The sequence below is a fragment of the Schistocerca gregaria genome, chromosome 2 (assembly GCF_023897955.1).
Source record: "Schistocerca gregaria isolate iqSchGreg1 chromosome 2, iqSchGreg1.2, whole genome shotgun sequence".
Classification (NCBI taxonomy): domain Eukaryota; kingdom Metazoa; phylum Arthropoda; class Insecta; order Orthoptera; family Acrididae; genus Schistocerca; species Schistocerca gregaria.
This window is the reverse complement of record NC_064921.1, coordinates 374,426,260-374,449,770: the sequence shown is the minus strand read 5'-3', so window position 1 is coordinate 374,449,770 and position 23,511 is coordinate 374,426,260. Positions and strand designations below refer to the sequence as shown.

Sequence of the window (23,511 nt, the reverse complement as noted above, 5' to 3'; positions counted from 1 at the left end):
TGTCACGTTTAGTGTCTCCTGGCCTACACAAAATGTTCTCAAGAAATCCTAAATTATTCACGGATCTATAAAGAGAGAAATTTTTTTTTTTAAATTTTTATAAACATTCAGGCTTTTCAAAGTTTAAGGAACAGGGAATCCATTTGATTTACTGCAGAGAAATGTTTAGCTGAAATAGGTCACACATTCGAAATTGGAATGAGATTGTGATTCCACATCAAACAAATGCCAGCAGTATGTGATAGCAACTCTGCAGATCACTTAAGCGTATCATGATTTTGTTCTTGTGTCAATGAATAATTTCTGGCTCAGCTGAAATATTGGGAGAAGCTTTAGCAATGCTACTATGGCACTGCATTTCATCTGTAATGTAGCTGGACGTTGTAAAGAAAAACTAAATTTGTAAATGAGCCTTTCATACATACATTGGGCACAGTCAGCTGTATGAGACAGCTAATAGTCAAAAGATCTGACATGTAAGCTACTTCAATGGCATTAAATAGTAAGACTTACACAATACTGTGAGTCACATAAGTAAAGTGATGGTATTCTTTAGGCACGCAGTGGAGCAAAAGAAAATCTGTAAATTCATAAACAACCCGTAGTGATTTGTAAAAGAGATTTTAAACTTCACATTTTTATGAATGTGGATTTATCTTCGAATGAATGTGAAAAAGCATACGTGGATTGGTATTGCTCTACACTGACCAGTGAGCTATCAGGCAGCTTATGAGTATTGAAAGCAGTTTATGTACACTGATGGAAAACAATTTATGTACAATGATGGAAAAGAATTGCAATGCCAAAAAATTATTAATATAGAATAATAAATTTCTGGGAATACTTTTGTCTAGGTAACATATTTAAGTGATGACTATTGCTAGATCACAGATTAATGTAAGTGTGAGGTAAGTCATTGCAAATGTGAAATGCTGGTACATAAATAACTAGTGTAGCTGCCTGAATTTTGAATGCAAGCATGTAAATGTGCATGCATTATGTTGCACAGGTGCTGGATGTCAATTTGTGGGGTGAAGTTCCATGCCTGTTGCATATGGATGGTCAATACAGGCAGCTTAGATGACTTTTCTTGCTGAAATTAGTCTAATCTTGCCCTCACGGTCCCCACAGGAGTGATATACACAGGGGTGAAATAGATTTTTTTGCTTATAACTCGTTCTTGAAATTTTGTAAGTATGCTTGTGTCTATTCTTGTATGCCAATTCAGGTTTTTCAACATTTATGTAATGTTCTCCCTTGAGTCAAACAACAGTGTTGGCATTTTCTTTTCTACATGTTATTGGAAAATGTCTGTTTTCTTACCATGATAAGATGATGCTCCAATGATGCTCTCACTATAAGCTCGTCCCAGCACAGTGTTGCCTCCTATCAGGCGTCCATATTTCCATCGTCTCACTAGATACTTCATTCTATGAATAGCTACTACAGCAAAGGCTGCAGATCTGCAGAACAAAACAGAAAATTAATAGGTGCACAGATTGCCATTGAAATACAGTTTTATCTAAACTGGCGGCTATGAAAACTGTAATCTTGTAATTAGTTCAATTTATGGAATGCTGCAGTTTTTAAGTGAAACCAAATCAATCAATACATATGTTAATTTGTATGTCAAAATGAATACAGTGCAAATTTCTGGCAGAATGTAAATAATATAGAAGTAAGGAGACACCTCATCAAATAGCAGTGACACACACACACACACACACACACACACACACACACAGGAGAGAGACATATATGTGTGCGTAAATAGCAAATCCTATTAGGAGATATAGTATATATCATTTGAAATATCAAAACATGGACAACATATAGACACAAATTAAAGGCTAGATTTGTAATAGTTTCATGCAGCAGTTATGTTGGGAGGAGGCAACGTTTAGAAACAGAAAAAGCATCCTTGTGATGTTGTTACATAATTACTGTGACCAACCACTGAAGTGATGATTTAGTATAGTCAAGATATCACATTATATTCCTTTTTACTTGTGTAATCTTTCAGAAAAAAAAGAAAGAAGAAAAACTGGGCTTGAGGTTTGAGTTATAATACTATTAAAATAAGCATCTACTTGTGACTGTTGCAAAAACCAAAATGCAACTTCACTACTCCATGTCTCCCTAACAATCACTTTCATTGCCAAAATGTGATCTGTACAGTTGTTTAATATCTAAAATAAAAATGATTCTCTATATCTATAAAGATTCTCTGCCAAAGACTGAGAATTTCATGGAAGATGGGGCTTTTTCCTAAGCCAATGGTGTATGAAGTGAAGGAGGAATTGCTGCTTAGGCTGTCTCTGTTCACACTGTAATTAGTCTAATAGTAAAGGTAGCCCATCACAATAGAATTGAGGTGTTGAGCAGCTAACAGACACATTAATAAGGCTGAAAGCATTGCTGGGACTATGTTGTTCTTCAGAGCTAACTACTGCAAAACACACACACACACACACACACACACACACACACAATGTTGTTCCAGACCCAGTGCATTATATTCTCCCAGCACAGTAGCTTATCTGAAACATGGATGATTTGTTACGAGATTGGTGGACATAAAGTTTTTACCTATACTAATTATGTCACAGATTTTCAGATTTTATTTTCTTGTTACTATGAATACTACAAAAACACAAAATATAAGCTCTCCCAGAGGTTTTTAGGAGGTCCTGTTTCAATTTCTATTCTGCCCATGAACATACTGATCACACATTTTTACTTGGCCCCTGAGTGGAAGATGCCAGAAGCAGAAGCTTGTGATCGGCTTGTAGCACATGGCTGCTGAGACAGCCCTGCCTCCTTCCTCAGAGCAGACAGCACAGAGCTTATAAAAGAAACTAACATGTAATGGACTAATGCATTTCAAAAGTGACACAAAAGTAATAGTGAGTCGTTAGAAGGACCATTTGCAGCCTCTTTGCTCATGTCTGCAATTAATATTAACAATCACTAAGAAAACTACTGCATACAGATCAATGCTGCAATCACAATGGCTACATATATTTCAGAGGGCAATACTTAATATTGTTAAGTAGATAAGGTTGACAAAAAGCGGAAGCATTCTGGATCGGTATGAAGTCATCTATCTGACTTCCAACCATCACAGGGGGGTCAAGTAAAAGTGTACTACCGGCAGTTTAATTTGCTTGTCACATGTCCTTCCAGAGACATATATCATTTTCTTGTTTACAAAAATGTGAGACATAAATTTTTGTGTAATATAACTGACTAGCTATTTCTTTAAGTACTGATACCTGAAACTAATTCTGGGAATTGTCTTTTGATGTTTTTCACTCCTTTTCTTGCATCCACTGGATTCTGCAAGTTGTGTCAATTTTCTGATTGTACTGGACTCAGTATCCTCATATCCCCCAAGAACAACTAAAAGATATCTTTTCTGCCAAACAAGAGATTTGCGATAGCTTTCTGCTCTTAGGTACTTCCCAAATAGATGGTTTACCTGAAAATTAAAAATAGTATTGAATAAAATGAATCTGTATGAAGAATTGTATATGCTTGAAATTATTGTTACTTCTATTTCCACATGAAGAGTTAAAAATAAGCATTCTGACAGTTCAGTATCAAACAGCAATTCATTTCTGAAATTAAAAAAATGCTACAAAACTATTACATAAGTGTTGTACATAATGAGCAAAATATAGCATTAATCTACTTAAATAATGAGAGAATTCAGTATATTATTGTCTGTGTTTAATTAACTGATGTGTATGTACCTCTAAACTAAACTAAACTAAACTCCGCCCGAACAGGCCATGAAGGCCCAACAGTACCGACTGGGCACTATGGCCACCCTCAGCCCACCAGCGTCACCGGATGCAGATGTGGAGGGGCATGTGGTCAGCACACCACTCTCCCAGAGCCACTACTTCTCAATCAAGTTCCTCAGTTTGCCTCACAAGGGTTGAGTGCACTCCGCTTGCCAATAGCACTCGGCAGACCAGATGGTCATCCATTCAAGTGCTAGCCCAGCCCGACAGTGCTTAACTTCGGTGATCTCATGGGAAATGGTGTTACCACTGCAGCAAGGTTGTTGGCGTATGTACCTCTAATATGTCTTGTATGTTGCCACATACCCTTTGCACAGCAAGCAGCATATGCAAGGTTCATGATGAAGTGCTGCTGTTGCAACTATTATGCAAATGTAACTCCTTTCCACCATTCTCACCCTTCAGTATTTATAAACAAAGGATCATACCTTACATACGTCGGATTGGCAATGCATATTTTTCTTCCTGTTAGTTAAATTGTGCACACAAAGAAGGGTTTAGGGTATTATTATTCACTTTTAACACAATTTTAGTACTGTTTCATGCTTTTATAAATTTGTTACTTTTTGACAGTCTGAGAGAGCCACAATCATATTTTATATGAGTAAATAGAATTATCACAACCTAAGTTTTGAATAAAGAAGCCTTATCTTATGTTAAATAGTTACTGCAAATGTGGGTCTTAACAAGTACTTTTCTGACAAGACCAATTTTAAAAATTCTTACATCTTTTAACGGTCTGCTTCTTATTACTAACCTATCAATTTCTTAAATGTTGCTTAAATATAAGTAACGGTTGTGCTCTCTCAATCCACTTTTTTCCCCTTCAAGTAGCAGTTTTCTTACCAAAGATATTAAGACTATAAGGCATCATTACAGAAAGTAGAAGACAGCAAGCCAAATACTGTATGTTAAAGAAAGCAAGCCAAATACTGTATGTTAAAGAACTAAGTTAGAAAAAAGACAAAAGAAGATAGTGAAAACATGATTTTTCAAAAAAGATATTAGAAAGGAGAATAATTATTTTTTGGAGAACTACCTGAAATTTAGTGATGTAAAAGTCTAAAAATGTATATCAAACAAAGAACGAATGTGAAAGAAATGGCAAAAAAGCAAAAATTATGTTGTGGAAAGAGTGTGAGCAAAAAGAGGGAAAATTACTAAACAAGAGCTGAAAGTCATTTTACCACAAAGATAGTGAAGAAAGTTCAAGAACATTCTTTGAAGCTCAAAGTGCAAAAAATTGTAACAAATTAGAGTGAAATAATCATGAAACAAGAAAGAATTGAATAAATTAATGAAGGCGTTTTACAGATGGATGAGGGAACAGGAAGAAATAAATAAACCAAAAGATATAGCTTGAGATATACATGGCCAACTGTGGTTCTCTTTGAAATGTATACAATTTCTCTAACTACTGGAAGTGCTGTTCATTCATTCACTCAGTCTGCCACAAACACATATTAGTTTCCTCTCTCTTTTATCCCCATTTTTAGGGTAGGGGGAAGCTATGGAAATACTGACCATAGAGGTACATCACTGCACTGTGTCTTCTGTGAACGCTGGAAGCACATTTGATTATTATTAATAGCAATAACAATAACCCAGAATAAATTGTCACTCTGCAGCAAAGCGTGCGCCTTCAAGCAGTGTGCTGGACTGGGATTTGAATCTGGGATCTTTGCCTTTCACAGGCAAGTGCTATAACGACTGGCCTATTCAAGCACAAGTCTAGATCTGTCCCCTTAAAGCTTTACTTACACCAGAACCTGATTTCCCATCTCCCAAACTTCACAGAAGTCCTCCTTCATACATTGTGGGAGTAGTACAGGTGGAAGAAAGGATACTGAAGAGACATGGCATAATAATAATAATAGAAAATGTTCATCATAGTTGCTGACTAGTAATAGTTCTTAAATATGAAAACATGGCGAATGGAGAAATGTTATAAATAAACTAGTTCATTCATGTTGCCATCCTTCAGTACAATCATAAAATGGGGAATATAATGTCGCCATTCAACCAGTAAATGAACAAGGCGGCTACTCATTGTATCATTCAGGAAATGAGAGGTCATCTACATTTACTTAGAAACAAAGAGTTCAGCGATCCTCTAATCTTAGTCTTGTGCTCTTCATCGTGCACTTGGATATGTGCATGAAGGCATATTAGATGAATGTAGAGAGACTGGAGGGAGTCTAGCTCATAGCACTGATGTATGAGTACAGGAGTTGTGGAAGAAATGCATGGAGGTGAAGATAATCAGCTCCAGTAATAATATACCAAACATTTTTGAACATCCATTTAGTATGCTAAATAGGTAGTTACAACAAAGGAATAGCTTCTTATCACCTATTAATGCACATTTTCCTTACCTAAATTCATTTTTTATACAATGGTGGTTTGAAAATTTCTTGGAATCATCACGAAAGGTCAGCGCTAGCGCAACGAGGTGTTCATTTAATAGTCATTGGACTGTTGCCTGTAAATAAATGCCACATCAGTGCTCTTGGAAGACAGCTGTGGCGGTGACGTGGCTCTGTTGTTGTTCCCCTACAGAGATTTCCGAAGTTGGAAAAATTTAGGTTTGAGCAGTGATTAAGTACTTCATAAAGAAAGGTATGAAACCAAAAGACATTCATGCTGGTTTCCATAATACACTGAGGGACTCTGCTCCTTCATATTCATCAGTTGTGGACACATGAATTTAAATTTGGTCACGAGAGCTTAGATGATAATTCGCGCAGTGCGCAGTGATCAGCCAAGAAGTGTCACTACTCCAGAAATCATTGCAAAAGTGCACAAAATGGTCATGGAGGATCACCGATCAAAAGTGCGTGAAATTGCTCACACCTGTCAGATGTCATTTGAAAGGGTATATCACATTTTAACTGAAGAACCAGAAATGAAAAAATTATCTGCAAGATGGGTGCCACGACTCTTGATGCTGGATCTTAAAATGGGCCACACATTGTTCCAATATGCCCATGCATATCGGAACAATGTGTGAACCGTTTTAGGAGAAATGAACAAGATTTTTTGTGCGGCAGTTTGTGACCACAGATGAAACTTGAGTGCACTGCTATACCCCAGAGACAGAACGAAAATCAATGCAGTGGAACCATTCTGATTCTCTGCCACCAAAGAAAGCAAAGACAATTCCTTCAGTGGGAAAGGTCATGGAATTAGTGTTCTGGGATGCGAAGGGGATTATGTTTGTAGAGTATCTCCCCACTGGGCAAACAATTACTGCAGAATACTATGCTAACCTCCTGGACAAACTGCAACAAAAGATATGCAAAACAAAGGACAGGTTTAACAAGGAAGGAAATTATCTTCCATCAAGACAATGCGCCACCCACACCTGTGTCATAGCTATGGCAACATTATGCGAACTAAGGTATGAATTGTTGTCACACCCGCCTAATTCACCTGATATGGCTCCATCAGACTGCCATCTCTTGCCAGAACTGAAAATTTTTCTTGGTGGATGAGGATTCACTTCAAATAAAGAACTGATAGTCGGAGTTGACAACTATTTTGCAGGCCTGGAGGAAATTCATTTTTGAGATGGGATCAAGGCACTGGAACATCATTGGACAAAGTGCATTAATCTACAAGGAGACTACATTGAAAAATAAAAAAAAGTTTCAGTAATGTAAGTACTTTTTTCTATTCTGTTCTGAGAACTTTTCAAATCACCCTCGTAGATGAAATCAGCTTGTCTCCCCTTCTGCACTGCAAAATGGACTATATCCATTTTATTACAAGTAGGATGATTCAATAGTTCTCTTACAAACTAATGGTCCATTTTATTAAAATTAGGATGATTCAATAATTCTCTTACAAATTCGTGTTTCTAATTTCTGCCTAATAAATTGCTCACTGACTTTATATTGTGCTGTTTTCAGACTCGCAACATGCTTCAGTTATTTGCAAGATAATGAAACTCACTAACTCAGGCACAAAACACTCACAAAAGGAAACTTCCTATAAAGGATAATGGAATATTTTTCACATGCATATTTCCTTTATTCATTACCTCTTGCTAGGTGATGACACATTACCATATTGTAGTGCACTCCGTCAAGACATTTATAAAATGATTCCCACAGAGTTTGGAATTGCTAACGCCAGAAACAAAAACAAAAAAAGAAAACTATAGAAACACAAACCAAAATTAATACTACACGTCTATTAATGACGCATCAAAGCACAACAGAGATGTACAGAGGCAGCGAAGTGTCAGCCACTTTGTTGGCTCTGAGCACTATGGGACTTAACATCTGTTGTCATCAGTCCCTCAGCCACTTTGTTCATTCCCTTTTGATGTAAGCAGCGGAATGTGAAAATTGTGTGGAAGTTGGCAGGACATCCTCAAGCTCTGTTACTTGAGCCTTTTGGGAGTGGCATAAGAGCTGTACTGTAAAAGCAACAAGCCTGTATTAGCAAAGAGGTAACTGATATTTCAAGGTGTAGCTTTAGCACTAGCTGCCACTTCTTCAAAAAATATCACTCAATATCAACAGTTTCAAAAGTGTTGACTATCATTATTCATATGGGAAAATATTCAAAATGTGTCCTGATAATTAAAATTATGTATCACCAGTCTTCTAACTAGTTTTACATGGCTCACTATGAATTCCTCTCCCAAGATAACTCCTTCATCTCAGAGTAGCACTTGCACCCTATGCCCTCAATTATTTATTGAATGTATTCCAGTCTGTCTTTCTTCCAGTTTTTAACTCCTACGGCTCCCTCTAGTAACATGGGGGTTTTCTCTGATGTCTTAGCACATGCCCCATCATCCTGCCCCTTCTTCTTGTCGGTGTTATCTGTATGTTCCTTTCTTCACCAATTCTATGGGGAAGTCCTTATTCCTTACTTTATCAGTCCACCAATATTTCAACATTCTTCTGTAGCATCAGATCTCAAATGCTTGAAGTCGCTTCAGTTCTGGTTTTACCATTTTCTATTATACACTACCATACAATGCTGTGCTCCAGATGTACTTTCACGAATTTCTTCCTCAAATTAAGGGCTATGTTTGGCATCAGTAGACTTCTCTTAGTCAGGAATTCCCTCTTTGCCTGCTTTTTACGTCCTTGGTTGGCTAGCTGATTGGGGGAGGGGGCCAAACAGTGAGGTCATCAGCCCCATCAGATTAGGGAAGAGTCAGCTGTGCCCTTTCAAAGGAACCATCCTGGAATTTGCCTGAAGTGATTTAGGTAAATCACAGAAAACCTAACCAGGATGGCTGGAAGTGGGTTTTAACTGTTGTCCTCCCAAAAGCAAGTCAAATGTGCTAACCACTGTGCCACCTAGCTCGGTATTTTTACATCGTCCTTGCTTCATTCCTCATGGGTTATTTTGCTTCCTAGGTAGCAGAATTCCTTATAGACACATCTTGACCACCAGTTTGTTGTTAAGTTTCTTGCTATTCTCATTACTTTTGTATTTTTCCAGTTCACTCTCAGTCCATTCAATTCAACACACCCTATAATTCTTTTTCACTTTCATTAGGGATAGCAATATCACCAGTGAACCTTATTATTGACATCCTTTCATCACATATTTTAATCTCACTCTTGAATCTTTCTTTTATTTCCATCATCACGTCTTTGATGTATAAATTGAACAGTAGGGGAAAAAAACTACATCCCTGACTTATGCTGTTTTTAATTGGAGCACAGTCTTTCTCCTATCTCTTTCCTTCTGCCAAGCCCATATCCTCCCATAATCCTTACTTCTATTCCTTCCTCTAAAACTATGCCCCAATCCCTTTACTTACTGAATTACCCATTCAATATTATAATATACTTTTTCTACCTCTTCACCTCCTCCTTGCAACTCTGCATGTGTATGTGAACTATTGTTATTGACACTGGTTGGCTGTCGAAGCTGTTTAAAACAACTCCATCACTAGACTGTTCACAGTACCTTACTCTTTGCCCAACTTTCCTACTCCCGTTATATCATTTTCTGTTGCTGCTCACATTACCCTATATTTGTCTGACCACAAATCCGTATCTTCCTTCCATTTCACTTCACTATATGTAGACTGAGCCTTTGCATTTCCCATTTTAGATTTTCTGGCTTTCTTACTACATTCAAACTTCTGACATTCCAAGCTCCGACTTAAAAAATTTGATGCCTTTGAGTTATTCAATCTTTATCTCATTCTCACCTACCCCATGGCAGTCCCCTCCCAGAGATCTGAACGGGGGGGATGGTCTGGAATCTTTTGCCAATGGAGAGATCATCATGACACTTTTTCAATTACAGGCCACAAGTACTGTAGATTCACATCACGTGTTTTTAATGCACAGGTTCCATTGTGTTCTGCATCCTCATGCCATTGATCATTGCTGATTATTCCACCTTTTAGAGGCAGTTTTGCACCACCTGAAACACTGTCAGCTCCTCTGTCCTCTTGTTGGTGGACAGAGGGTGACTTCTTATACCAGAAGTATTTGGCTGCCATTGTTGAAGAATTTTATTCAAAATTTAAGCAGTTGCTGAGCTCTAAGCCCGGGCCCAGGACGTTCTGACTACTAGCAAAGACTTTACCCATAGACGGCAGATACAAATTATTGAAAAATATATTATGGACCGCCTCTACCTTAACCCTTTAATTATGAGCTGCAGCTGCATAATATATTATACGACATGAGAAGGACGTTCTGACTACTAGCAAAGACTTTACCCATAGATGGCAGATACAAATTATTGAAAAATATATTATAGACCGACTCTGCCTTAACCCTTTAATTATGAGCTGCACCTGCATAATATATTATACGAAATGAGAAGGACAACATTTGCAACTTAATGAGGAGTTTATGAAAAATAATGTTAGGTCCTATTACAAAACTTTTAAGACTAATTTGCAAATATAACAACCATAAAATCTAGGTTTTTGGAAAAGGAAAGATAGTCCTCAATCAAGAAAAGTGTAGAATACACTTGGGAAGATCTGAAACAGAAATTCCCAAAGCTAGTTACACAATGAAAATTTGAAGATTCAACAAACTATTAAATAACTTTAAAACAACACAGCTTAAGGGCAAGGCCACATCATTGCAGAAATGGGGAAAAATGCTGATGATGGAACAGTCAAGAAACTACAAAAAGTAATTGAAAACATCTGGGAGGCTGAAAATTTCACAGACAACTGAAAAATAGCACTTATTCATCCATTACACAAAAAGCGGGACAAAACAGATGCAAACAATTACCAAGATATATCTCCCATCCCAATGACATATAAAAATCCTGTTAGAAGCTTTGCGAAATAAAATAGAGGAACAATCAGGTGAATACCAGGGAGGGCTTAGGAGAGGAAGATCATGTGCATTAAATCTAATGCTCTTGATCAAGTATAAGAAACTCCGAACCCAAAATATTCATGTATTCTTTGTTGATTTTAAAAAAGCCTATTATTGTATGAAAGAGAAATGCTATTCAACGTCCTAGAAAACAATGGTTTACTGGTTGGTTAAAGGGACCAAACTACTAGGTCATCAGTCCTCGAACAGACAGATCCATATGACTGTAGACCAGAGATGGCCTACCGTCAGGTCTACCAATGTCAGCAAAGCTGAGGTAAGGGACAAAATGAAGAATGGGAGACAGAGGAAGAAAGGCAAGCAATGTGCCCCATCTAGGGAGTAGCTGGAAGCTCCTGAAAGCAGAGTGCAATGAGGGGACATACAGCCCCAGTCGCTGACATTGACCAGAAGTACTCTACACCGAGATTGGCTTGGAAAGACTAGCAACACGAACAGGTTAAGAGAAAAGATGAGCGAGTCTAATAGATCAAGAGATAGAGAGGTAGAAAGAAGAATAAAAGACCAGGTAAAGTGGGGACTGGCCTTGACCTCCAAGCCCAGACAGCTGCAACCTGGTCTGGGCAGAGAGACAACAGAGTGTTCTGCCAACCCCTCAATGGGCTGATGAGATTAACCGGCCCTCCCTTAAAGAGAGTGGTAAAAGCTCATTTCATGAATAAAACATAAAACTAAGTCAGCCATTGCGGCATCATCTAACAGCACCGATATTACGAGTCTGCTGCAGGGAGGCAAGGTTGGGACAGTCTAGCAAAATGTGCACAACCATTAAACGAGAGCCACAATTTGTGTTAAAATTTGTCGTAAAAGTAACTTTTTAGTGGATTTTCATGAATCTCAGTCTTTCTTCCTGTGTTATTGACTCGAGTGGTCTATTATTTGTGAGTGTGCTTGCGACATTCATCCAAGCCTTGCACCTCAGTAGTGTGTTTACATTTTGCGGCATGCACTCCAGCAGTAGTGGTTATAAGCTAAGTATTGACAAACTTATTCGTGCTCTGTAATACAGTTATTAAATTTAATAGATTTCAGCGGTGTTGTGTGCCGTTTGTGGTGAAATAACGACTTAATAAACTTTTGTAATCATTCCCTCGCTGTGTTTTTTAGAGTTTTCAGTGCGTCGAAGTTGTTTAGTAAATTTCGTGCATTAGTTTTCAATTGACGTTTATTATTGTTTCTAGTGAAATATTTCAGTAAAATTTTCATTCAGTGTTTTAACTTCGCTTAGTGTTGCAGTGACCATTTGAATTTTTTGGTTTTAGCTAATAATTTTGTGAAGTTTTGTTGGTATTGGCTGTGTTGTAGTAGTATTAATACAAGTAGCTGCTTTCTTAGTAGGCAGAAAATTTAGAGACTATTATTGTTAGTTCTTGAATAGTTGTACTGGTATAACTGAACTTTGGTAAAATAGACGTATAGTTTTTTTTTAACTGTAAAATTTTACCATGGGTGAGAAGTGTGTGCTCTGTCGTAGGCTTGTGAGTAGTGGATTACGGTGTGGGATTTGTTCAAAGTATTTTCATTGGGGGGAATGCAGTGGGTAAGCCAGTGGTCATTTTAGTGAGATCCTCTCCTGGGAATGCAGAATCTGTAGTAGAAACAAGTTGATAGAGGAGAAGGAGTGTAAGATCTGTGCCCTTCAGGTGCAGTTACAAGGAGGAACTAGATAGGTTGAAGTGGGTGAAGGGTGGTGGGGAATGGGAACTGGCAGTTGGCAAAAAAGTAGCTAGGAAGAGGAGGTATTCAGACAGTTTTACTTTGCATACATGCAATAGATATGACCAACTGTCAGAGTTGAGTAGAGAGGAGCCTCATGCAGCTGTAGATGTAGGGAACTTGCAGCAGTCCTCAGCAATTAGGAGGCCTAGGTTAGTTGCAAAGTCTAGCAGAAAGAAGGTTCTGCTGCTAGGTAGTTCCCAGGGTAAAGGTGTGGGCCAGAAGTTGCAGGAAGTATTGGAGAGTGAGTACCAGGTCACCAGCATTGTCAAACCTAGTGCAAAGTTGGCTCAGGTGACTGTAAGCATAGGGTAGTTATGTAAGAATTTTACGAAGGAGGATCAGGTAGTGATAGTGGGTGGAGCAGGGAACAGTCTTGATAGGGACAGGGAATATGATGTCGGTGGTGACTTGGTTAAGATAGCTACTCAAACTGGTGGCACTAATGTGCATTTCGTGCAACTGTTTCAGTGTCATGATCGGCCTCACCTTAATGCCGCTGTTAGGAGCGTTAAAGTGGGGCTGGGGAAGGCACTGATGGCAGAGGGCTTGGATCACATCTCAGTGATGCCAGTTGGGTCTATCAGTCGATCGGGTTTCACTAGGCATGGCCTGCACCTCAATAGGATGGCTAAGCTTATAGGTGACAGTGTAGTGGGTGGTGGTTGTGGTGGTGGTGTCACCCATGTAAAAATACCTGTTGTAGTTGGTGTTAGAGCTGCAGCTTTTTTAGATTGAAGTCAGCTGATAGGTATACCTGCTTAAAGAAAGTACCTCTAAGGGATCAGCTTTAGAGGATGTAATGTTTCCAAGTACGGAAGTAATTCGAATACTTCGTCAAAATATAAGAGGTATTAGAGATAAAGTTAGTAAACTGCTAATAGACGTTGCTCAGAAATTATTGGTATATCAGAGCACCACTTAAATAATTTGATAATTCTGAGGCTTCCTTTACCAGGCTACAGACTAGCTGGCTGTTTCTCAAGGAGTTCCTTGCAGGGTGGGGTAGTGGCTCTGTACGTAAAAAACAGTATTCCATTTTAGTCCATAGACATATCACGACATTGCACTGCACATATATTTGAAACTTGTGTAGTGTTAGTTGAATTTAGTGAAACTAAACTTCTAATTGTTGTTGTTTATGTCCCCTAACTCCAACTTCAGAGCATTTCTGCTGAAGCTAGAGAGGGTTCTTGATTCACTTTGCAGGAAGTACCAGACACTAGTTATATGTGGTGACTTCAATATTAATTTTGTATATGATGGTGCAAAAAAAAGGATGTTTGTAGATCTCCTAAATTCATATGATCTGATGCAAACTGTGTTTTTCCAACAAGGGTGCAGGGGAACAGAAGCACTGTAGCATAGTCTACAGTGGAACGCACCAACTCAAACCTGGAACATACGATGTGGTAGGAACTTCTGGTTGAAAACTGGGAGCGAACTCTGGAGACCCCAGTCGTGTTAAGGTAGCAAGGATATGGTGACGTCTTGTGGTGTCATAAGCCTTTTGCACATCGAAGAAGGTGGCTATAAGGTTATAACGTCGGGCAAAAGCTGCTTGGGTGGCCAGATTCCAGGTAAACCAGATAATCAGTAGTGGAACAGCATTGGCAAAAACCACCCTGGAATGGAGCCAGAAGATCGCAAGACTCAAGGAGCCAAAACAGCACTGGATCACCATGCGTTAAAGCAACTTATACGGAACTCCACCAGTAGGTGCTTGATCATTTGGTTGTGGATGCAGTCTGGCCATGGGGCCGTATCAGATCAATAGCCTAGGACACTGATGAATTCCCACTCATTGAATCGAGCATTACATGGCTCCGGGTGGTGTGTAGTAGAAGATAATTGCTTTCACTCCAACCATTGTTTTGGGACATGAAAGACAGGTTGATAATTCTCAGACTGAGGCCTGAGCATAGTGCAGAGCAAAATATCCGGTGACAGGGTCTGTGTAGACAGCATGTCCATTACAATTAACCGGGCTGTTATGCCGTGGTCGGTTGACGAATTCTGTGTCAATTCCCAATGTTTCATCCCCGTCTGTGGAGGACATCTTCAAGGGGGTCTGTAGCTCAATGGAAGGTCCAACACACCCACTGGCTCACTGCTGACTGACAAAATGGTTCAAATGGCTCTGAGCACTATGGGACTCAACTGCTGTGGTCATTAGTCCCCTAGAACTTAGAACTACTTAAACCTAACCTAAGGACATCACACACATCATGGCCCAAGGCAGGATTCGAACCTGCGACCGTAGCAGTCGCACGGCTCCAGACTGCGCGCCTAGAACCGCGAGACCACCACGGCCGGCTGCTGACTGACAGTCCATTGAGCTACAGACCCCCTTGAAGACGTCCTCCGCAGACGGGGACGAAACATTGAGAATTGACACAGAATTCATCAACCGCCCACGGCCTAACAGCCCGGATAATTATAATGGACATGATATTTCCGGCCGTGAAAGTCTACATTTTAGTATGTGTAGACAGCGCCATTCATGATAATACTAGGTACAACTGCAGATGTCTGGTATTCATACAGACATCTGATCTTAATCCAAACCTGCGAAAAAGAGTTACATGGTCCGATGGTCAAAAAGTACCATTTTCAGCATTCTTGCTTCCATCTTTTCATTAGCTGACAGGCACAGAGTCACTCAAAAGTAATGAAGTGCTCCATCGATGGGCACTACTTATGGTTTCGGAGAGCCTGCCTATAATTTCAAATGGCCTCTGCTGGGATTTCCAAGGACAACGTAGGTACTGTCTTCTATCAGGGTGGGCTTGAGGAACAGGAGATTGCTAAATCAGCTGCTGAAGGAATGGATGTGTTTGTGTTCTGGACTGCCTCATTGATATCTCTATGCAGTGGGAAGGCAAGTTCAACAGCAGAGGTGAAAGCATCCCAGTCAGCACTGTTGAGAGGCTATGTGCAGGCATCCAGTGGAGTGATACTGTAGGAAGGACAGGACGTTCGGGAAATGGTTGCTACCACACAGGTCATTGTGGACCCTCCAGTTGATGGCTGGAAGAAGACAAGGGTTGCAAACGGAAAGGTAAATGTCCAAGGAAGTTTCGTGTGCCACATTGAAATGTGTGGGGGTACCAGTATTCAAGAGTGAAAGCTCAAGTTGTGAAAGTAAATTTTTGAGGTCTTTACCATGGTCAATTACCATGGTTCATACCCCACAAAGGGTTATGGGTGTTGAAATCATCCTACATCAGGAAAGGTGCCGGGAGCTGAGAAACCAATGCAAACTGTATGTTCTGAGACATTTCACCATGAGGAGAGAGGTAACCTTTGTAGATGGTAATATCCTGAAATCCCTTACCTGAACAGTCAGAGCCTCTAAAGGTGTATAGTGTGTCTAGAACATATATGTAAATTCCACCTGACACCCTGTCATAGGCAGCATGATTTTTGTAATATTCCAAGTATCCATGAAGGGGTGGGGTCTGCATTGCCAGAAACCAAGTCTCCTGAAGGGCAATGCAGAAAGCAGGTGAAGTGCTTAAAAGATGTTGAAGCTCATACAGGTGGTGGAAAAAACTGCTACAGTTCCACTGGAGAGAAATGTTGTCGATGTACAGTTAGGCCATGAAGGGACCAAGGGAACATGTTATGCCTCAGGGCCACCTGCTGCCACTGGTTGAGGGGTTGTGGCATCAATATACATAGGTTCCACATTTCGTTGTGTGGTGTGAACGGGGCTGCTTGAATGTCCGCCTCAGCCACAGGGATGGAACAGGTAGGATCTATTGGCATGGGGGCCACTGAAATGTCCTTCTTGGAGGATCTTTTTTTGTCTTTGCCCTCTTTAGAGGATTTTTACAATTGCAAGGGCTTCTCTGAATCACTTTTAGAAAAAGATGATGATTAATGTCATCGTAGGTGTAGCATATGACATCGTTTGACATGCTGAGTGCAACCAGTCGTACTTCTTCTTGGTCTCTTAGTAACTGAGTTTGTCCTGTGTCTCATATTCTTGTATTTTCTTTTCTCTATGGTAAAACAATGCAATTTAAGGAGCAGGGAAAATAGCCCTTTCCTCAGCTGACACAGATGGGCAGAGATGTGCAGGGAGCATCTGCATGCTGTGTTCATCCACAATCTCTACATTGCACGGGGAAGGGGGAGGAGTGGGGGACATGTTTCACTTTGCACTGGTATTCCATCACCTTTATCTTTTCGGGTAAGGAATTGCCCTCGAAGGACAAATGAAGGCACTAGTAGCAACCCTGTGGTCCTTTGGCCCCCAATATACACGGTGGACAAAGTGTACACCCCATAGCTCATCATCAGATTTTAAGGCAATGGAAAATGCTGCCCTGAACTAAATTTAGATTGTTATGGGGAGTGACAGTCATTGGTATGTTACCCAGCTTGTTAGAAGCGAGCAGTGCCCGTGCCCATGACTGGGCAGAAGATGCTGTTTTGATAAAAAAAATGACCCACTTTTCATTTTAGTGATGGATGCCACTTCCCTGAACTTGTCTTCTAGGTTCTCCATGAAGAACAAGGGCTTTGTGAGCCAAAAGGATTCACCATCAGCCCCTGCACATAACAAGTATTGTGGGGAGTATTGCTCTGCTTGCCACTTAGGCCTACGTTCCTCCCAAGGATAGCGAGGGAAGGGAACATTGTAGGGCCGTATCTCTCTGCATTGAAACAGGACTGTCCTTTCATAGAGACTGCAGGGTCTTATGCCCATCAGTGGGAGATAAGTTCATCTTCTTCATTTGTGGGTGATCCGCCATGGTGCCACTGACAGTAAATGGGGCCTCTTCCCATGGGCACCACCAAGCCTCAGCAATGCTACCTGGCCAATGATCTGTTGCTCGAAGTTCCCATGCCCCAGTCACTAAGGGCACATATTCCTTGGCCTACATGGGGTTGTTTTCAGCTCAGGCACCAACTGTGTGATCTCTGCATGGTCAGGGGGCTACCACAATGCAGGTACTTGATGAACCCCCCTCCCATAACGGGACAGCTACCATGCTGAATTTTGGGTGTATTACAGCATTAAAGGGAAGGGTGCACAGATGGAGAGGCACAAAAGTGGTGCACACACTGCACTGGGCGACCTTCCCTGCACAATCCGCAATTCTGGAGAATTTTGAAAATTAGTGGCAGGTTGAACCCCACAGTGGGGACCCTGTGTTTATTTAATGAAAAGGTGTAGAATATGCCAGAAATGGAAACTAAAGGCCCAATCATAAACCAGGTCCAAGCAGGGTCAGAACTGAAAACTATCTGCTGGAGAGGTAGAAGGGGTAGTGGAAGTATAAGCATGCAGCATGGAAAAGAAGTAATGGTGCAAAGGCTGGGGCCCTGTAGTAACCAAGTACAACCCACTAAAGAGTTGTGAGCCCCCAGCGGTGGGGAAGAGGGAGGGTAGACGAACAATGGCAATAATTAAGCAAACTAAGTGAAATAACAAAACATTTCAAAATTAAAACATGTGAGAGGTGGGATGATGGACAGTCTCCATTATAATTCAATTGGATTTTGATGAAAGTCGTACAAAAATGGAGAAAAATAACAGAAGAAGTGGGAATAAATAAAGTGAAACTTGGAAAAGAGAGAGAACTTGGAAACTGACTGGTTAGCTTCTGCTGATGATTTAGCAATCTTAACAGCAAACCTACAAGGTGTAACAAAACTGATGAACACTGTCCATGAGGTAGCAGAGAAAACTGGATTACAAATGAGGTGAACAAAAATTTATGGAATCAAAACACAGAAAAAAAGTAACTTTCTAATTATAACAATCAGGAGAAATAATCTAACCAATGCTCGGGACAAAGCAGCTAACATAGAGCCATAAAAATGAAAACGGCATTCCACTTATCAAAGAACACACAAATCTTATCTATTAATACACAATTGAAGCATTACAATGTGGTGACTAAAAAAACCAGGTGCCTTTATGCCTCAAAATGCCTTGCCATAAACACAGCCAAACAGTTAAATGATTTGAAAAGAAAGAAAGAAGAATAATCTGAAAAATTCTGAATTCAAAGTATGAAAAATGGCATTTGGAAACTGAGAAGCAACCAACGAGGAGGTGGATGGAGATAAAAAAAAAACCTGATAATATAATAGATACAAAAAAACCTGATAATATAATAGATACAATCATAAAATGGAGGATTACACATTATTGCCAGTTAAAAAGAATGGATACCAAGAGGCTGACAAAGAAATACTCAACTTATTTGACAGAAATCCAAAACCCCAAATTTTGTAGTTTATAGAAGTTGACACAGACCTATGGGATTTGGAAATAACTGATACATACATTGAAAACCGACATGAATTTAGGAGAAAGGTACAAAAAATTAGGGGGTTTTCAGAAGACAACTGAAATGAATTCAGGAAGGACATGGACAGAAGAGCGAAGAGAACAACAGAGAGGAAGAATGAAGAAATACTGGAACACCCAGAAATCAGAAATTTCACCTAGTTTTGAGTACGCCAATTTCAAAGATAATAATAATAATAATAATAATAATAATTGAAAAAGTGAGGCAAGCAGATGTTAAATAATGGAGTCACAAAATATAGTAAATGATAAAAAGGACAAGTATTCTAAAACAATATAGCTGTTGCTACAATAGACACAAACCAAATAAACTTACAGAATAGTCATTCTTGATAAACATCAGTACAGCTGTTGCACTGACATTACAAAGTTCCAGATTAAAATTACAATAAACAACATTCAATGCCCATATGAGCACAGTAATTTGTTTTAGAACTGCATGAGGAGCCACTGATTCATCATAGATAGTGGCACTTTGGGTGTGTTGGCCCCTATCTAACTTAATAACCCACATAAAATCAGCTAAAATTGAGGACATGGGAACAGGTATTTTATGTACTGGCACAATGAGTTATGTTCACAAGAAGTTAACACAAACAAACTAGTTTATAGCACAAACTAAACTATTATAAGGAGCACTGAAATAATCTCAAGAATTAACAGTTCTTGGCTGTTCCTGAAACCATAAGGCACAGCATTAGTGTCACTTGCATTAATGTCACTTGGTAATAGGGTGATTGTTAAAGAAAGGAGTGACACCATGAGGCACTGTAAAATTTGTGTTCTTAGTAGTGATTTGTCCAGAAAGTAAATGCTTTACACGCGATCCAACATGAGTATGTAGACAGAATAAAATCACTAACTCAGCAGCTCATGCTATCAACAAATGTTTTACGGCCATAACGTATCTCTTCGGAGCTTGAAATACAGACTGCACAAACACTGTTGGAGGAGGTGCATATGAAAGGTAACTAGCTGCTCAGTGTATGCCAGCACCATCTCAAATCTGACACCATGAGGCATGAAACAGATAAACACCTCTCTCGAGAAAATGGCCAAGGCAGGATTCAGTCTTCTTGTGAGCACTGTGATGGGCGGGAGCTTGAACGTCAGCATATGAGCACTTGCTGGTTGGAGATAATGTCTTGCAGTGTGATGCACTGCTTTACGTACTACGCTGTGTTGCAGGTGTCAAGAGGGTGAGACTTTGTGATAAGCGCCCAAGAACGGACTATTCGAGATACAAAATCTCCTAACTAGGTTCAGAGAAATTCTCTGGTTCCGTCAGGAAGCAACTGTAGTAGATGGGTGTCTGGTCACATGGCAGGACTGAGAGTTTTGGACAGAGGAGCACCAAGTAGGACCAACAATTGGGATCTTCGCTGAATAAACATGCATCACATTCTAATTTAGCCAATCACCATACATGGATCCTGGTAATGTATTTTTTAACAAGTTTATTCTGAGTACTGTTTTGTCCTAGTTTGTTGTGGGTGTGAAAGACGTCAAAGAGAAAAAAAGATTGTAAGAGTCTATGGAGAAAAAAATCAATTACAATGTCAACGAATATTACGGTAAATTATACGTCAGTATCAGTAATTACATAATGAAAGAAACTGGAAACAGCGATTTGCACATTTACAGCCATGCTCTTCAACCCACTGTGTTGTGCATGGCACTTTCCATAGCATCACACATTATGATTTATTTCTGTTCCATTTGTAAACTTAGCACAAGAAGAACAACTGCTGAAATGCCTCTTTGTGCACTGTAACTAGCCTAATCTTGTCTTTGCAAACCTTATGTAAAGATATACATAGGGAGACGAAGATTGTTCCTAGTGTCCTAACTAGTTCTAGAAACTTTGTAAGGTGCCTTTGTGGAATAATTGGTGTCTATTTTCCATCACCTGATATGTTAAGTGTTCATAACCTTCAAATTTTACAAGAAACAGCCGTTGTCATGAGATAAGAATGTAAGGAAACATTGTGACTGATTGAATTGATCAAATTAACTTTTGCACCTAGTATTTTCTCTGATCTGGATGGTACTTCTTCCAAAGGATGATTCAATGATTCAATGTCTCAACTACTGCACCACCTGTTTTAATACAAATAGGTGCAGGTGAGCAATTAAAGCATCATCTGAAAATGCACAGGGTGCAAAATTCAGTGTCAAACATCAAGAAACTGGTAGCTGTTTATATGGAGGCTGTTTTCTTTAATTATGAGATCTAATTGCCAGTCATGCAAACAAACTGCAAGGGTTGGTCAAAGTTTTAATTGTCACTTTGAAAAAATAAAAACACACGATTAATTTTTTTATTTCTTTACAGGTTTCATATCCTAGTACACACTGTAATCTCCACATCACAGTACCGTAGCATGCCACTAGAGGATCCGAAACAAAACGGCACAGACCACTGATGAAATTGAGTATTTTGTGGTAATGCATTTTCTGCATTTGAAGAGGAACAAAGGTGCAACAATCCAGAATGAGCACACAGACGCTTACAGCAACAGTGTACCATCATATGGTAAAGTATTTATGGGATGCACACCATCCAATGAGGTCAAACAAGTTCGAATGACAAAGTACAAAGTGGGATACCATCTATTTGTAAAAAAATGGGAATTGCAAGAGGAGTAGAACACTTAGGTGTTCAAAGACCGACATATCACAATTAAGGCAATTGTGGAAAAATGAACATCAGTCGTATATCAGTTTTCAACAACTTGCTCCACATTCTGCATTTAAGGTACTCGATTCTGTTATTTGCTCACATCCATTCAAATAGCTCATGAAACTGTCAGGCCAACCAAGATAACTTCTTCAGCCATATAAATAGCATGGATGAGTGCTGAGTGCATCACTATGACCTTTAGACAAAGGAGCAAAACAAGCAAGGGAAACGTGGATACACCACTGCCAAAAAAGGCGAAGACTCAACCACCAATACTTGTGAATTTAGGTTTCCACTGTTTGGTGCTATCAGATAATGATCATAATGAGGAAACTGTCATGGGAGCATGCTACTGAAATTTTCTGATGAGGTAATGGGAGAATATTAGTTGCAGGGTGGTGTCTGAGGGGTATTTTGGTACCATGACATCACCTAGCTTCTTCAGTACCAGACAACCCAGCGACTTCTTCCTCTTTTCTCAAATGAAGAAACCACTGTGTGACAGACATTTTAAGAATGACAAAAAGATGGAACATGCAGAGTTATCCATTACTGGGAAAAATGTGTCACATTCAAGGGTGAATATCAATCACATCTCCTGGCCAGGGTTTAATTTTTTTCTTTGAGGTAATAATAATTAAATTTTTATTACTGAGCCTCACAGAGAAACAATGTGGTTATATCTCAAGGGTAATACTTACTCGCTGCTCAGTATCTTTCACTGCTTCAGCTCCCACAGGCATATCAGACTCTGCCTTTGCCTGAGAAAGTGCCAGTTGTAACGTAGCACGCTCTTGAGTCCATGCAGCTCTCTCAGCAACCAGTTTTGCATCTGAGTTTCTCTTCTCTGCATCACTCACCTAGTGAAAATGACATACATAATTAAAAAATTACAACATACAAAGCACCTACAAGCATTATATGACAGAAAATCCTTTTAATGTTATTAAAACAGTAACTAATCTTACAAAACAAAACTCATTAAGTGTCCTTTTGAGAGTCACAGAAAAAGACTTTAAGGATGGAAGCAGATGACAATCTCAATGGCAGAAAAAAGGAACAAGTTTTCTTTTTGATGGTGGAATCAGCATTGTGCAAAATACAGATGTATCTGTTGATCTGGATTGTGAGTGACTATTTAAGACTATGATCAGAATGATTTGAATGAAAGTAATGTTGTGATGTGGAATGCAACAGGGTACAATCATATTATTTAATAGGTATTGCAACCATGGAGAGTACGGAGAATAATTTAGACATTACTGATCACACAAAACAGAAACAGAAACCAATATCTGGTAGGAACACGATCAGATGGCTCAGTTCAAAATTAACAGAAAGCATGCCAATATGAAGAAAGGGATGGGAACAAAAACACATAAGGTCAGTGCTAACAGCAGCAAAATAGGAACTCAAAATTATTATGAAGAATAATGACAATGACATTTTAGGCCAGGGTAGAATGTATGAAACTATAGAAGAGGTAATAAAACTGACAGACAGTAAGAACAATTATAATGAGAGATTTCAATGCTGTATGTGGCACAGTGACCCCAAAAAGAGAAGAGCAAAGAGATTTAAACAAGTAAAAAGTAATAACAGAAGACAGTGTCTGCTTGAGTT

At 39.4% G+C, this 23,511-nt stretch overlaps 1 protein-coding gene across 10 annotated transcripts in view; it reads right to left on the bottom strand.

The window, feature by feature from the left end:
• Positions 1 to 23,511, bottom strand: part of LOC126319942 (A-kinase anchor protein 9-like) — a 490,541-nt gene that overhangs the window by 10,458 nt on the left and 456,572 nt on the right. For all 10 annotated transcript variants that reach the window (XM_049993656.1, XM_049993664.1, XM_049993682.1 and 7 more), the window contains 3 exons: positions 22,590 to 22,748; positions 3,276 to 3,481; positions 1,324 to 1,463 (listed from right to left, as the gene is read on the bottom strand). In XM_049993656.1, the coding sequence (XP_049849613.1) occupies positions 1,324 to 1,463; positions 3,276 to 3,481; positions 22,590 to 22,748 (505 nt within the window). The remainder of the gene's footprint in view (positions 1 to 1,323; positions 1,464 to 3,275; positions 3,482 to 22,589; positions 22,749 to 23,511) is intronic.